The sequence below is a fragment of the Engystomops pustulosus genome, chromosome 11, assembly GCF_040894005.1.
Source record: "Engystomops pustulosus chromosome 11, aEngPut4.maternal, whole genome shotgun sequence".
Lineage (NCBI taxonomy): Eukaryota > Metazoa > Chordata > Amphibia > Anura > Leptodactylidae > Engystomops > Engystomops pustulosus.
In genome coordinates this window covers 12,305,771-12,320,463 of record NC_092421.1, presented here as the reverse complement: position 1 = coordinate 12,320,463, position 14,693 = coordinate 12,305,771, and the positions used below count along the sequence as shown (strand labels likewise).

General features: G+C 42.7%; 1 protein-coding gene and 1 long non-coding RNA gene across 2 annotated transcripts in view; one reads left to right on the top strand and one right to left on the bottom strand.

Annotated features, from left to right (window-relative positions):
* Positions 1-11,345, top strand: part of REEP3 (receptor accessory protein 3) — a 118,053-nt gene extending 106,708 nt beyond the window's left edge. The window contains exons 7-8 of the mRNA XM_072130850.1: positions 3,836-3,984; positions 5,686-11,345. Coding sequence (XP_071986951.1) covers positions 3,836-3,984; positions 5,686-5,742 — 206 coding nt within the window. The 3' untranslated portion in view covers positions 5,743-11,345. The remainder of the gene's footprint in view (positions 1-3,835; positions 3,985-5,685) is intronic.
* LOC140106409 (uncharacterized) overlaps positions 1-14,693 on the bottom strand; it is a 97,683-nt gene that overhangs the window by 22,171 nt on the left and 60,819 nt on the right. The window lies entirely within an intron of this gene.

Sequence of the window (14,693 nt, the reverse complement as noted above, 5' to 3'; positions counted from 1 at the left end):
CCAACCCGTGTTGGATTATTAAAAACCTGTGCAACACAATAAATAAACAATGGAAAAAACCCAATTCCAGTGCCATTGTTCTGGTCCCCCTACCAGGCTTTGTGTGTTTACTTGGCAGCAACAGTGATGGATCAGATACCATGGGGACCGCGGACTGCGTTTCTGTTGGGTTTCCCGTATATTTCCTTTTTGCTGCGAATTTCCCCGGATTTTTGGCGCACGCGATCGGATTGTAGCGCATCGGCGGCGGTTTGCAAGCGACACAAATCGTGGCCGTCGGACAACCCGACTGATTTGGACAAACCGCAGAATTTAAAAAACGAAATTGTGTCGCAAGATCAAGCACTTACAGCATCGGGAAGAAGAACGTGAACTCCGGCGGGCTTCAGTGGGGAGCGACACATGACGGAAATTGGACGCACGATCTTAGGGAATCGCAGCAGACCCGAATTCTCGTCGGACAACACACCCCGGGGATTGCGACAAGACCGGGTAAGTAAATCTGCCCCCATATGTCACTGCTTCAGCCAATCGCTGGTCTTTTAGAGTCTGAGACCACAGAGATTTGCTAAGAGGTGTGAAGTATAGCATATTCCATGTGACGATAACATCTATCGATTCTTGAATAATCTGTATTTGTTTAACATTTACACATAAAACCAAAATGTTAATGCCGCTTGGCAAAAACTAGAGTACTGCTAGTCTCCAAAAGCGATATAAAAAAACAACAACAATGACATCATCAAAAAGGATGTGAATCCAACACTGCCCAATTTTTTTTTTTTTAGCAAAACTACTACTAGATTTTGTCCCTGAATAAAATCTGTGTTGTATTTTTGAACAACGAGATGGAACATTTTCAGATGAGTGGTTTAGTTGCCATTGTGTTAGCGGGGATTTGGATGACTCTTTACCACCCACACCAGTGTGCACGCTTTATTAGAGGACACATCGAAAACTCTGGTGCCTTTGACATTTTTGGTCTATATTTCGGAGATCCTGAGCAATCAGTGGGCTGGCATGGAACCACCCACATGACACTGAAGAACCATATTAGCATACTGGGCTAATCTAAATGCCAGTGGCTAGAAAAAAAATGCAATTAAATGAATAGCTCCTATAAACGCTTGCTAAAAAGGAGGAGTTGGTGGAGATGGTAAAAAGGTCCTTCAAACCATCTACAGAGATGAAGAGATTTACAAAAAACTTTTTTTTTTACTAGAAAACAAAAGAATTTTACAGAGATCCCAGTTCTTTCTCACCTATATGAACATGGGCGGACAAGGCTTATTGATGCCAGTGTTGCTGCAGACTACCCCTGCTTTTTAGAACAGATTTGACTCGGTCTTAACAAGTCAAACCTGGTGGAAAGCTAGAGAGCCATTAGACTGCCTTCTCAGAGGCCATGAATACCGATTAGCCAGAATCGCTAATGAGGTGCAGGGCCTGCAATATTTTTCAACAATATTTCCCTACAAACAGACAAACCCAATTGGGGGAGATGTTTTAAGACTTGCTTTTTAGATACCAGCCTTGGTTGTATCACATCCCAGATTTACCAAGAGGGTCTGGCCTCTTAGGCTACATTCACACTAACGTATGGGGGACGTATATACGGCCGATATACGTCCCCCATACACTTCTATGGGCGCACGGCACCCTACGGGAGCGGTACGGTGCCGCACACGTGCGGCACCGTACCGTTCCGTACCCGGGAAAAAGATAGGACCTGTCCTATATTTCTCCGTAGTACGGCGCCGTGCGCCATAGGTTGCTATGGAGAGGGGTGGGGGTGAGCTGCGCTCTCCTCTCCCCCCCCCCCCCCCCCCCCCCCGTACACTGCCGTTGCCCGCTACGGTACGGTACGGGCGGGCAACGGCAGTGTGAATATGTAGGTAAATATTACTATGTAACATGTACATGCCACAGCTAGTAAAATGCAGGATAATTCTATTACAAAGTACAAGTGCTGAACTAAGTATTGGAAAGTACACAAATAATACAATGACTGTATCAAACAAAAGGGACAAGTGCCTAGTGCAAAAATAATTGATATGAAATAAAATATTAAGCGAGTTTGGACAATCCTGATGCATATACAAACTATCCTGCATTTTACTAGCTGTGACATGTATATTTGAGATTGCACTAGCATTTATAATCATTGGAGCAGAGATGTTCTGCGGTGTTCATCATGTGTTGTATTTATGGGTTGTTTTTATGTCCTAGTGATGATACATGTGTTATTTTGTGCATATAATTGAATTAAGTTTACATTCTTGATAAATCAAGTGGTGATTTATTGCTTCATATTCTAGAGACTTGGTGCATAGTCTGTTTGTAGGTAAATATTACTAAGACGCCAGACCCTCTTAGTAAATCTGGGGTGCGATACAACCAAGGCGGGTATCTAAAAAGCAAGTCTTAGAACATCTACCCCATTGAGTTTGAGAAAAGTGGTATTTTTCTGTCACTCCAGTACAGGGTAGCTTACAGCAGGCTGGAAATGTAGTACTCCTAGCAGGGCCGGCATTAGGAGCGGAAAACTGGGCGATTTCCTAGGGCCCCCTGTCCAAAAGGGGGCCTCTGTAGATAGACTTTTGTGGGCAGAGGATGTATTGCTCTTTTAATATCCCTTGGTTGAATGCTTATCATCTGTCTAGAACATCTCCCCCATTGAGTTTGCGATAAGTGGTATTTTTAGGTCACTCCAGTAAATACCGTATATACTCGAGTATAAGCCGACCCGAGTATAAGCCGAGACCCCTAATTTCAACACAAAAAACTGGGAAATCCTATTGACTCCAGTATAAGCCGAGGGTGGGAAATGCATGGGTTACAGCCTCCCAGTATATAGTCTGCCAGCCCCTGTAGCATACAGCCTGCCCAACCCCTGTAGTAGGAAAAAAAATAACACTGTACTCATCTTTCCGACGTCCCCGATAGGTCCTCTTCTGTCTCAGACAGAAGAGGACCTATGGGTGATGTCAGAAAGGTGAGTTTTGTCTTTGTTTTTAGTTGACTCGAGTATAAGCCGAGTTAGGGTTTTTGAGCACAAATTTTGTGCTGAAAAACTAGGCTTATACTCGAGTATATAAGGTAAGTGTGATTTTTTTTTTTTCCCATAAGCCTCATTGAAGGGGTTTTCTAGGCTCAACTATAAAAATGTGCCCACCCTTCCCTGTCTCCATATTCTAGCACCATGTCCCTCATTATTATCAAGGTCAGACCAGAAATGCTAGATATCACATGGTCAGATATCACTGACCTCAAGAGAAGTGCTCAGCAGCTACCAGCACAACTGGACCGCTATAAGATTAGGGTCCCATCCACACTAGGGAGTGTGATGCACCCAACTCGCAGCATGTGCTGGTTGGAACATCCGGCCCAAACACTGAGCAACGGGAACTGAACTCAGTTCTGTTCTGGTTGTCCGCTTTCGGGCAGGAGGTTGTAGTCAGCGCATGCTAGTGTGTAAATGGCATTGGAATGGGAATCTGGGTATTTCCCCCTTGCCACCAATTCCTGCCCTGGACTCTTAAGGGTTTCCAGTTTGGCCTGAGGACACCCCCTAATGTTTGGATATGGAAGCAGCACAGATGGTTGAGTAGTAAGTCCTCCTGATTCCTACGATTTTACCTTCATCATGTTGTCTTCTCCAGTCACATCCCAAAAAAAAGTAGACCTCCTTTCCTGAATATCTGTAGATGTAAACCACTAAAATAACGTCAAAAGGGGGAAGGAGACTCTAATTTGTTCATTATTTTCGGTCCCAGCTATAGCTCAGTCTTATTATTCCGCTTCATATTTCACCGTTTTCCTTTGATTTTTGTAGGATTCGGCTCATTAAGAAAAGATTCCGGAGATGACAAATCTGATGAAGAAACAGAAGGGGCGCTCTCGGAAGATGAAACGTACGCACACAAGGGGCTCCGGAGATCACAGAGCATGAGATCTGTAAAGGTCGTCAAAGGCCGTAAAGAGGTATTCGCTGTGGTTTTTTTTTACATTTTATTTTTTTAAAATTTTTTTTTAAGTATACATTAATAAACAGAGCAAGTTTATTTTGGCAGTGGCTCATACTGAAGAGCACAGTACAGCTCCAGAGTCTGCATGTGTTTTATTAAACTCTAGCTGAACCGTGCATTGCCCCCTCTGCATAGGTTCTCAGCCAATAGCGTTCCCTGCCAGATAGCCGAGGCAGTAATGATTCCCAGCCATACAGATACAACACACTGTTATATCAGGTTAGCACTAGCCTTTCCCTTTCTGTCGAGCCTTCTGGCAAGCTCCAAAGCTATAAATATGCAATTTATTTTATACATTTTTATTTTTTCACCAAACTTTAAAAAATTGAATGTGTTCCAAATACTGGGTTCACATCTATGTAATTATTTAATTTTAAAACACATTAAGGCTACAGTCACACAAATGTATGGGGGGGCGTATGCATGTCCCCCTAGACCCCCATATTCTCAATTCTCATATTGGGGCACATTTACTTACCCAGTCCTGTGGAGGATTCGGGTTTTCCGGCGACTCACTAAGGTAGTACGCCCGATGTCCACAAGGTGTCACTGCTGCGCTGTAGTCCGTCGGAGTTCACTATCCGTTGCTGGGTGCAGGTAAGCGCATGTCAAGCGACACTTTTTTTTTTAAATACAGTGGTTTTTCCGAATACGTCGGGTTTTCTGACGGCCATGCCCACAGATTTCAGTTGCGTGCATACCGGCGCCGATGCAATCACGTGAGCCAAAAATGCGGGGCAATACAGGGAAAATAGCCACAAAACGATAATATCCGGGTAACCCGATGGAAAAACACGATTCGGGCCCTTATTAAATGACCCCCATTGTCTTAAATCTCCTTCTCCTCATCCCATAATGGAAGCATAACTGACTTTCTCCAATTATTAGAGAGAGCCCTGAGAGATCTCTAAATTCTGCAATGACCTTAATAAGTTCTGGAATCAACGTTGTCGAATTTCGTAAATGTAAATAACACATCATCTGTGTACAGGGATATCTCATCTCTCTTCCCTGACACTCCCGCCCCCCCACAAATCCCTACCAAATTCCTTTACCACAATGGCAAACGGTTCAATGAAGATGGCGGAGAGTCGCAAGGAGAGGGGGCATCCGTGCCGCGTCCCTCTCATTAATGAGGAGGTCTCCAAGGAACTTTCATCCACTTAGACTCTGGCTCTAGAGTTTTGGTTAAATGCCTTTTACGCTTTTAATAAAACCTGCACCAAAGCCCAATCACACTGGGCAGCATGGTGGATTAGTGGTTAGCATTACAGCCTTGCAGCGCTGGGGACCTGAGTTCAAGTCCCAGGATCAACATCTGCAAAGAGTTTGTATGTTCTCTCTGTGTTTCCTCCGGGTCCTCTGGTTTCCTCCCACACTCCAAAACATACTGGTAGGTTGATTAGATTGTGAGCCCCATTGGGGACAGGGACCGATTTGGCAAACTCTGTGCAGCGCTGCGTAATCTGTGTGCGCTATATAAAGGAATTATTATTATACTCCAGAGGAGCTGCCACACCACAAATTTAATTTATAAATTCACTGTAAAAAAAATTATTAATACTGAAAGACAATTTGCCGCTGCGGTGTGCGCCAGCTCCATAGACCATTGATAGCGGTCTTATACGAACTTCACATTTTCCCATGTGTTTTGCAGGTGCGGTATGGATCACTAAAGTACAAAGTGAAGAAGAGACCCCAAGTTTACTTCTGAAGCACCGGAACTACTGTACTGCAATAGTTTTCTACTCTCTGCGACGTACGAAGATATTGTACATTTCAGAATCCGCGTTTGAACAACTTTCGTGATCACTATTTATTGTTGTACTTTTATATGTTCTCTTATGTGAAACTTTATCGGATTCAGTGCAACAAAGTGGCTTATTTTTTAAAACTTCAAGAACGGATCTAATTTTTACCGGTTGGGAGAGGGGAGGATCGTTATCTAGAAGACTGGACCATTTTTTAGTTTTTTTTTTAATACTACAGTTTTATGCAGTTTATGGTAGTGCAGGTTTTTGTTCTCTAAGCCGCCTTATATCATTCTGAAAATTCTAGAATCAGAAGCTGCTTCCTTTCGAAATTGTAGAGTTTACAGTATAATCAGTTTGTTACTTAAGGATTAGTATTATTACTCATGAACTAGAAAAAGTTCACCTTCACCAAAAGATACATTTTTAATAAAAAAAAAACTTTTTGGAGTCTTAAAAAGAATCAGTCTATTTAGTGCATAAGCCTATTTCCCCAAATATTACAATTGGAGCATTCCAAGATGCTCTTAATAACAGACCTGCAAGGATAGATAACAGGTTCTCAAAGCATAACCAAAAGTTTTAAAAATGTTTTTCTTATTGCTGAATTGAATAGAGCCGGTAATAATAGTAAACTTTGTAATATACTTCATTAAAGGGAACCTTCTTCTTTGTTACATTAAAGGAAACCTATCACCAGGAGACCCATTTTCAGCACTCCCCCAGTCCCCACAGAGCATAGCACATACACTGCCAAAGTGTTTTTGTATTAAAAATTGGTTTTACAGGAAAAAAGATATGTTATATTGTACCTTTCATTAGCATCTGCTGTATGACTAGGCAGTTGCCAATTGGGAGGGTCTGGAAAGGAGCAGTTCCCCCACCCCCACCCTTGGGGAACAGCTACTCCATGTGACCTCTACAGCCAATCCCGAGCGTTGGGAGTTATTCATATATTTGAAAAGGTCACATGTTTCCCAAGGGTGGGGGGAGATTGCACTAAGCTTCCAGCACTCCCCCCTCCTCCTCCTCCGGGCCGGCCCCTCCCCATGTGTGAGCTGTGCCTAGTGTCTCCAGTCAGCACAGGTATCAGCATGGGGCACAGCAGGAGAGGTGACCCGGCCATACACCCAGGAGGCTCCTCTGCAGCTCCTGATAGTTGTGGTGGGGGGAAGATGGCAGCACAGTCAGAGGCCACATCACTGCTGCCTGGTGTGATGTCCCAGCAGCTGCCACCTCTACACTGACCATCTCCACAGCAGGGGCCAGGGAGGACAACCACTCTCATCATATAGTAAGTAAGGTCAGTGCACGGTATGATAGTTTTGTGATGTACAAGCCCTGAAATAATCGCAACGCCTTGCAAATTGCCAGACATTGCAAATCTTTTGCTCCTCACACCTTCTCCATGCCAAGAGGGAGATGCAGACAGCGGCGCCTGCGCCCTCGCTATAACCTGTGAACTTTCATGACAGAAAGTTCACAGGTCACTAAGCATTTCCACACCTGTCTGATTGTAACCAATCTATTACAATGTGCGATTTGCACATAGTATTAGATGATTGGGAAAATCCCCATATACTGCCATACTGTAGTATGGCAGCACATGGTAGGATCAATCAGGCAACCTACGGTTAAAGTACCCTAGAAGTTAAATAGTATACATATTTGTTAGTTAAACTATAAATATCACAAAATTCTGTTTTTTTGTCAAGGTGACACACCACCCGAGTTATGCTTGGTTTTTTGGCGAATTTTGACACACCAAGCTCAAAAGGTTGCCCATCACTGTACTATGCTCTGTGGGGACTGGGGGAGTGCTAAAAATCCACTTTGTAAGGCTTTTAGACTATCTGGAGATTGTTTTTAAAGAGTTAAGTTGTTGGAAACTAACATCTTTAATTAAAGGAAGAAAGGCAAGGGAAAAAGAAGGACACAGGAACAGATTTTCTTGAATTAAGTAGGTTACAAAGTTTACGGTTATCATCTGCACTAGTCATTTCTGCAGTTATCTCTAAATTTAGTTACACAGCAGACTTTTTACTAGTGCAATTTATTTCTTGGCTATTTGAATGGTTTTTATTCCTTATATTTTTATATTTGATCTTTTTTTTTTTATCTGCTGTACATGTCCAACCATTGAACTCTCTTTCAAATGGAATATTGTCCTTTGATGCCTGTACTACCACTGCTGGCGGTGGACTGTGCCGCAGGGTGGAAGGCCTGGCAGAGAAAATCCCTACTTCCTACGTTTTTTTCTGCATTTGTTTACGAAGTCATTCGAATTTTAATACTTTACTTTCTAACACCTATTTTTTTTTTTATCTCCGTTTCCATAATCCTTTTTGGTCATCAGGTTTTTTTTTTTTCCCCCGATCTTTGTATAGCAAGGCTTTATTTGATTGCATTGCATGTTATGTGGCGTGTTATATATTTTATTATTTTCCTCTGAGGTCCAGAGAGTCTCTTAATTTCATAGCCGTTACACATTGGTTGGTTTACATGAGTACTTGTGCTTGCAGTTGTGCTGTATCGGGAGTGGGAATCTAATTTAATTATTTTGTGTGTTTAGTTTGAAATGATGTTTTATGTATATGATGTAGCGTTTACTTTATGTTTTGTATCTTTGTTTTGTCTTGGCTACGTGTGCATATAGTCTGTGGCAATAATGGTTTAGAACCAAGTGATGCTGGTGCACACTTCTACTATGCTTTAAGCGATGGAAGCCATTTTGAATTACTAGTATTAGTAATAACTAATGTTACTTTTACATTACCACTACAACATCAGTGATCCCCTAAGGTAATAAGCAAGTGGACCTTGCAGGATAAGGACATAGTCTGGTCCAGAGACTCTAATGAGGTGGCATTGATATCCATATATTGTATATGGATTATATATATCCATGTATTACAGATTAAATAGATAAAATTTGAGTAAAAATTGTTGAAAAATATCTGTTTTTAAATATTTCAGTTTTTCGAGAATACAAAGTGCCTAAAAAGTTGTGCAGGAAATTTTAAGAAACTATACAGGCGTTCCCCGGGGGGTGGGGGTGGGGGCAGGGGTATACGTACAAGATAGGTTTGTTCTTAAATAGAGTTTGTATCTAAGTCGGAATTCTATACCTCTATGGTCTCTATGACTATTGGATTTTAAAAAATGTTGGATTGCCATAATAACCAGGATTAACAGCAAATCTTAATTACAGACTCCTGTGATAACTGTTATAGCTGTTTTTTTTACAGTAAGCTACCAAAATCCAGAGGTCCGTTTGTAACTAGGGGTCGTCTGTAAGTCGGGTGTTCTTAAGTAGGGGACTGCTTTATTTGTATCCCAGGCAATTTTTGAGTTTCTGTTGGGTTATCAATTATATATTTGTAGACGGGGACAGTATATATATATATATATGTAAAATTTGGATAGGATTTTTATGTTAGGGGGGTGTTCCTACTGGAATTATGAAAACATTTACTGTATGAAATGCACATGTTGGAAGACCTGCTGACTAGCTTGACTTATGCAGCCCCCTATTCTGTAATTTAGGACCATTACGTCTCCTCTGTACAGTTCTGGTACAGATAATTTATTACGTGGATCCTTCTTGAGGGCGCTAACTTGTTGTTCACATGTTGCTGTATAGATTTCTATTTGACCCGTTTTGGTGTACTTTATATAAAAAGGTACCTAATCCAACCATAAATCATTACACATCACATCACACACATTATTATGCAGTATTTACATGTAGGAAACAGAGCGTAGCCAAGGGCTTTTTGTCCTTCTACAGACAGGGAGGTTCCTGCCACAGCCGGTTGTCTTACAACTCGTCTCTGAGTAGGGAAGAGTTGAAGGAGGGGCATGACTGTGCCCTTCTAAAACTTAAAGTCTCTGTATATGTGTGTGTGTTTGTGTATAACATGTATCTATACACACACGCCCACACACCCCACGCCCACACACCCCACGCCCACACACCCGTCACTCGGTGTTAACTGTAACATAAGAGACAATACGACTAACGCAAAAGAAAAAAGGGGAAGAGAAAGTTGTATTTGGGTTCAATACTAAAAAGAAAAACCAAAAAAAACAGCCTTGCAGAACTTCAATATTCAGTCAAGCTTCCACTTTATGCAAATTTAAGTATTAAATACTGTCCATTCATTTACTTTCCTAACAAACACTAAAACGGGGCCCGGGGCCCTTTCTAGGGTGCCACCCATTGGACCTACACTACTTTGTACAGAGCTTTATTGATTTAGGACACCAACGTTGACACCCATAAGGTTGGGAACAATAATACATTGACTATGTGGGATCCATCTGGGTTATGCACATTATATTGAAGCAATAACTTCTGAGAAGGGGATTTTCTTTGATGCTTGTTACAGTATATGCAAGGGGGTTACCATATTTCAAGTATTTTGCACTAACTTTGTATGTTACTGATATAGACTACTTGAGATTCTGTCAATGCTCTTAAAACTAACAGAGGAAGAGATGGTGTAAGGAGATTTGCTTAGTGTCGTGTTCCATCAGGCTTCATTATGGGGTGTATGCGTAATGACGACATATAGGGCTTTTTCCAGGCCAAAACTATTAATGCCCAATGTTACAAATTACACTAAGGACAGAGTATCATCTTATGGTTACGTCCTGTGAATATAACCCCCACTGCTCTCAGCCGATCTTGGATAAGTAAGTAGCTTAAAGGGGTTGTTGAATTGTTTTTTAAAATTTAGGAGCCGGGCTGGGGAGGGATTTAAAAAAAAAACAAACAAAAAACCTATACTCACCTACTCTGTCGCTCCCGGTGTCCCGCGCCATCTCTCACGGGTCCATCCCCCTGTTTGTTTACAAGGGCACGGAAGCCTTGCTGAGTTCAGCTCCCAGCCGACTACGGCCACCCGTCCCCATATTCCAGGGTCTGATACAACGCTGGGAATAGGGGCGTGACCGTCCGGAAGCCAAACTCATCGGAGCTTCAGGAACAGACCGGCAAGACGGCAGCACGGGACACCAGGAGCAACGGAGGAGGCAAGTACAGGTTTGTTTGTTTTTTAAATCCCTACCAAGCTCGGCTTTATAATTTTAAAAACAAAATTGGACAACCCCTTTAAAAGCCCAATTCTAAATAGCTGGAAGGGATTTTCTGGGTTCGGTCACATACCATGAGGTTTTGTTTTGTTATATGTATCCATAAGAAACCCAATGACCACTTTTTATATTCTTTCTGTTGGTTTGGGAACCCAACAACATGATTTTCCTTCCACTGCAATAATTAACAATGTGGAAAACCCTTCCTTACCCAAGAAACAATTGTTTGTACCCATAGTCCTCCATTCACACCATCTCTTCCGAAACACCCTAGTATTATTCTTTGATTAAATGTAACAGCAGAATCGATTGCGCTAATATGTGAGAGAATGCAAGAATTGTGTAATAGGCCGGAACCCTGGATGCTGCGTGTTAAGCACAAAAAAAAAAAAAAAATGCAAATATGCTGGAATTTTTTGCAATTGAATTTAATAAAAATTAAAAAAAAAAAAATTCTTAAATACAAAAAGCTGCTCTTTTTTATTTTGTGGCCGATTTGTAAGGTTTAATCTCTGCTACTCTTAATGTGCTCCTCAATTGTTGTGTTATTTTGCATGGAAATATGCATGTCTATAGCTTCCTTGGATACAACCACCCCACACTCAGGCAGTGGTAGCCAGGCATGCGCTATTGAGCCCTGCCGGACCACCAGGATTCAGCAATCATTACCAGAGGACGGATGTAGGACCTGTAGTAACTCCCGGACATTTCATACAAAAACCTTTTGTATCTTTGTGCAATCCCTCCAGCAGTGGTGGTCGTATCTGAGGAAGCCATCTCGTTTCTAAGGGACTATATCACTACATTTATGAGAAATTATCTTCACACAGGAACATTTTTTTTAATAACATCTAATTGAAGAAATGTTTATATATGGCAGATTTATCAAACTGAATGTGAATGCCCAGACGAGAATAGCCCTTTAATGTAGAAATGCTATTAGATGCATTAGACATACAATGTATGTCATCTGTGGTTACACATAGATCAGACAGTAATACAGTCTACATGTTCCATAGGATTTGGGAGTAAATAAAGTCATAGGTGGGTACTTATCGTGACTGGGAGAATAGTGCGCTAGTCATGGCATCCCACACCGGCGCATAAGTCGCCCAATATACTCCGGACTCTTACTATATCAGGTACAGAAGCTTCTGTGTTATCCTGTTGCAAGCTATAGAAAGTTTTCCAGGCCATGGCATGACCACCCTGGCCCACTGCCACCTATTCGGCATGCGCAGGGCACGGGGGGATAAGAAGTCACATACAAGCCATGATAAATTCCCCCTATAAAATCCAACAATTTTAAGGATCAGTGGATCCTCTGGAGCACCGCGGGAGGTGGTACCAGCCGACACCTGGGACCGGAATCAAAGTGGCACTTGGTCTTCACCAGAGCCCGCCGCAAAGCAGGATGGACTTGCTGCGGCATGGTACCAGCAGGTCGTTCCACAGGTGAGACTAGCCCGGGGTGGCCACCGAGGTTGAGGTACCTTACCAGGAGACAGTCTCGTGGTCAGGTCCAGGCACAGGGCAGCTGGCAAAGATGCAAGGTCAAGTCCAATCCGGGGTCAGCAACAGGAGGTCCAGGCAGATGGGAACGGGAACACAGGAGCAGGAACACACAGGAACATCGCTTGGAAGCTTTCTCTTAGGCTGAGGCACAAAGATCCGGCAGAGCAGGAAGGGAGGTGCCGGATTATAAAGTGGAGGTTTTCAGCCAGCGCACCAATCAGCGGTGCACTGGCCCTTTAACTTTTCGACAGGGGACGTGCACGCACGGCAGTTCGGAGAATAGCAGGAGCCAGGACATGTGAGCCCGGCGCAGGGGCTTCAGCGGGGGCACACGGAGGACCACGGGTGCGTCCGAAATTCAAGACAGGGATCATGGGAGCACCCATGACAAAAATTTTATTAAAAGTCATTTAAAGACCAGATTCGGCTGCCCATCAACAGAATAGTAGACCGACCTGATGTATCGAACTGTGATTTTAAGACGATAATTCACGTCCATAGTTTAAGGACAAGAGTACTGTATTAGAAGATTTTAAAAAATGCCTGTATGTACGTGTGAGGGGAAGTGATGTAGACTATAAGTATTGGCTACATACACAATGACCCTTACACAGCGAGCGGAATGATACCCACAGGGGAAGAATAGAAAGTAAAAGCACAGTGTAAGAATAGTCAGGGATGGGGATTAGTGGGGATAACCAGTGACGAGCATTTACAGCAATGACTGCAGTGAAAAAGTGGGGCAAGAAATAAATATTACTGATTACAGGTCATAAATCCATCTACTACAGGAATGTGTGACAGACACGGCCACTTATGTTGAGATCAATGGATACAACTTTTAGTTGGGAATTAAAGCACCGGAATTTCTATCGTGACAAAGTTTGTACATTTCAGTCAAATTCTAGTTTGACCAAAACTACTGCCTCTGTTCATTTCTCTCTTGTTCTAGGAAACAAAATTAAATCTAAAAAGAAACAGCCTAAAAGAAATCTAGATCAAAATCCATCCTGATAAACCAGGGACATTACTCTTAGATCCAGGCACCGGGACTGTGATAATCTTCTTATATTTGTTGTCCATGGCCTTCCTCCATCTAAAAAATTTATGCTAATGAGCCAGAAGGGCTCTGGTGGGTGTTACCAGAGCACCTCTGTGCTGTAGCTTCAAAGGCTCCTACATTGTGCAGGTGCACATCCCCCCCCCCCCCGATCCCTTAGCAATTCTCCTTTCCTCTTCCTGGGAGGTGTGACATACTCCTGCACAGTGTAACAGCCTGTAAATCCAGAGCATGAAGGGGCTCTACCACTCTCCTGACTCCCTCAGTACTCCCCCCCCCCCTCCCCTTTTCCTGCTTTACTCTAAGCAGCAGAGGTAGTTTCCGCACACAATAGGGAGGGGAAAGTGCTCCCGCACAGTGTAACAGCCTGTGATGCAACAACACTGAAGGGCTCTGGTTACACTTAGCAGGAGCCCGTCTGGTTCATTAGGATAATTTTAGAAGGAAGGAGGCCTTGGGTAACAAATATAAGAGGATTACCACAGTCCCGGTGCCTGGATCTATGAGTAAGTGTCCCTGGTTTTTTAGGATGGATTTTACTGGTAGATTTCCTTTCATGCCTTATTTCATTATTTCATAACAGACCGTCACCCCTCCATTCCCCTCCAGGTCTAACATATATGGAGAATTATAGCAGCTATATAATCTATATAAATCTACGCAATGCACAGGACCGGTAAATGGACCACATACAGTGATATAAAAAGTGGGGTTTTTTAACCCCATGTTTGCCACCTTTATGCCCTTTAAAACGCCACGACTGTTATATCAATAGAAAATTATTGATATTCATGAGCTTAAAAGCCATACAAAAGACATGAATATGAATATCTGCCCGATTTATCCTTTTCTGTCAGTTTGTACTGCAGGTTGTTCCTGCCAGGATCGGAATATGCAGCCAAAAATCGCAGGTGGTCCAGTGTACAGCAGGAAAAGAGGACCTGTCAGCTCTCCAAATATCTGTATTTACCTATATGCCCGATGAAATAAATCCAATTTGCATAGTGGAAACGTTTTTTTTTAGCCAGGTTGGGATTTGAACCTAGAACCTGCACAGTCCATGTGTCGCAGTGTAACAGTAGCTGTTAACAGCTCTTAGTTACCAAAAATCCTCAGCTAAATAATCACTAAGCTTAGTGGATAGAGGCTCTGTCTCCATGGCAGTTGGACTGCAGAGGGTCTGGGTTCGAATCCCGGGCTGGGCAAAAATGTATTTAATTGAACCTTGTATTTGGGGGAACC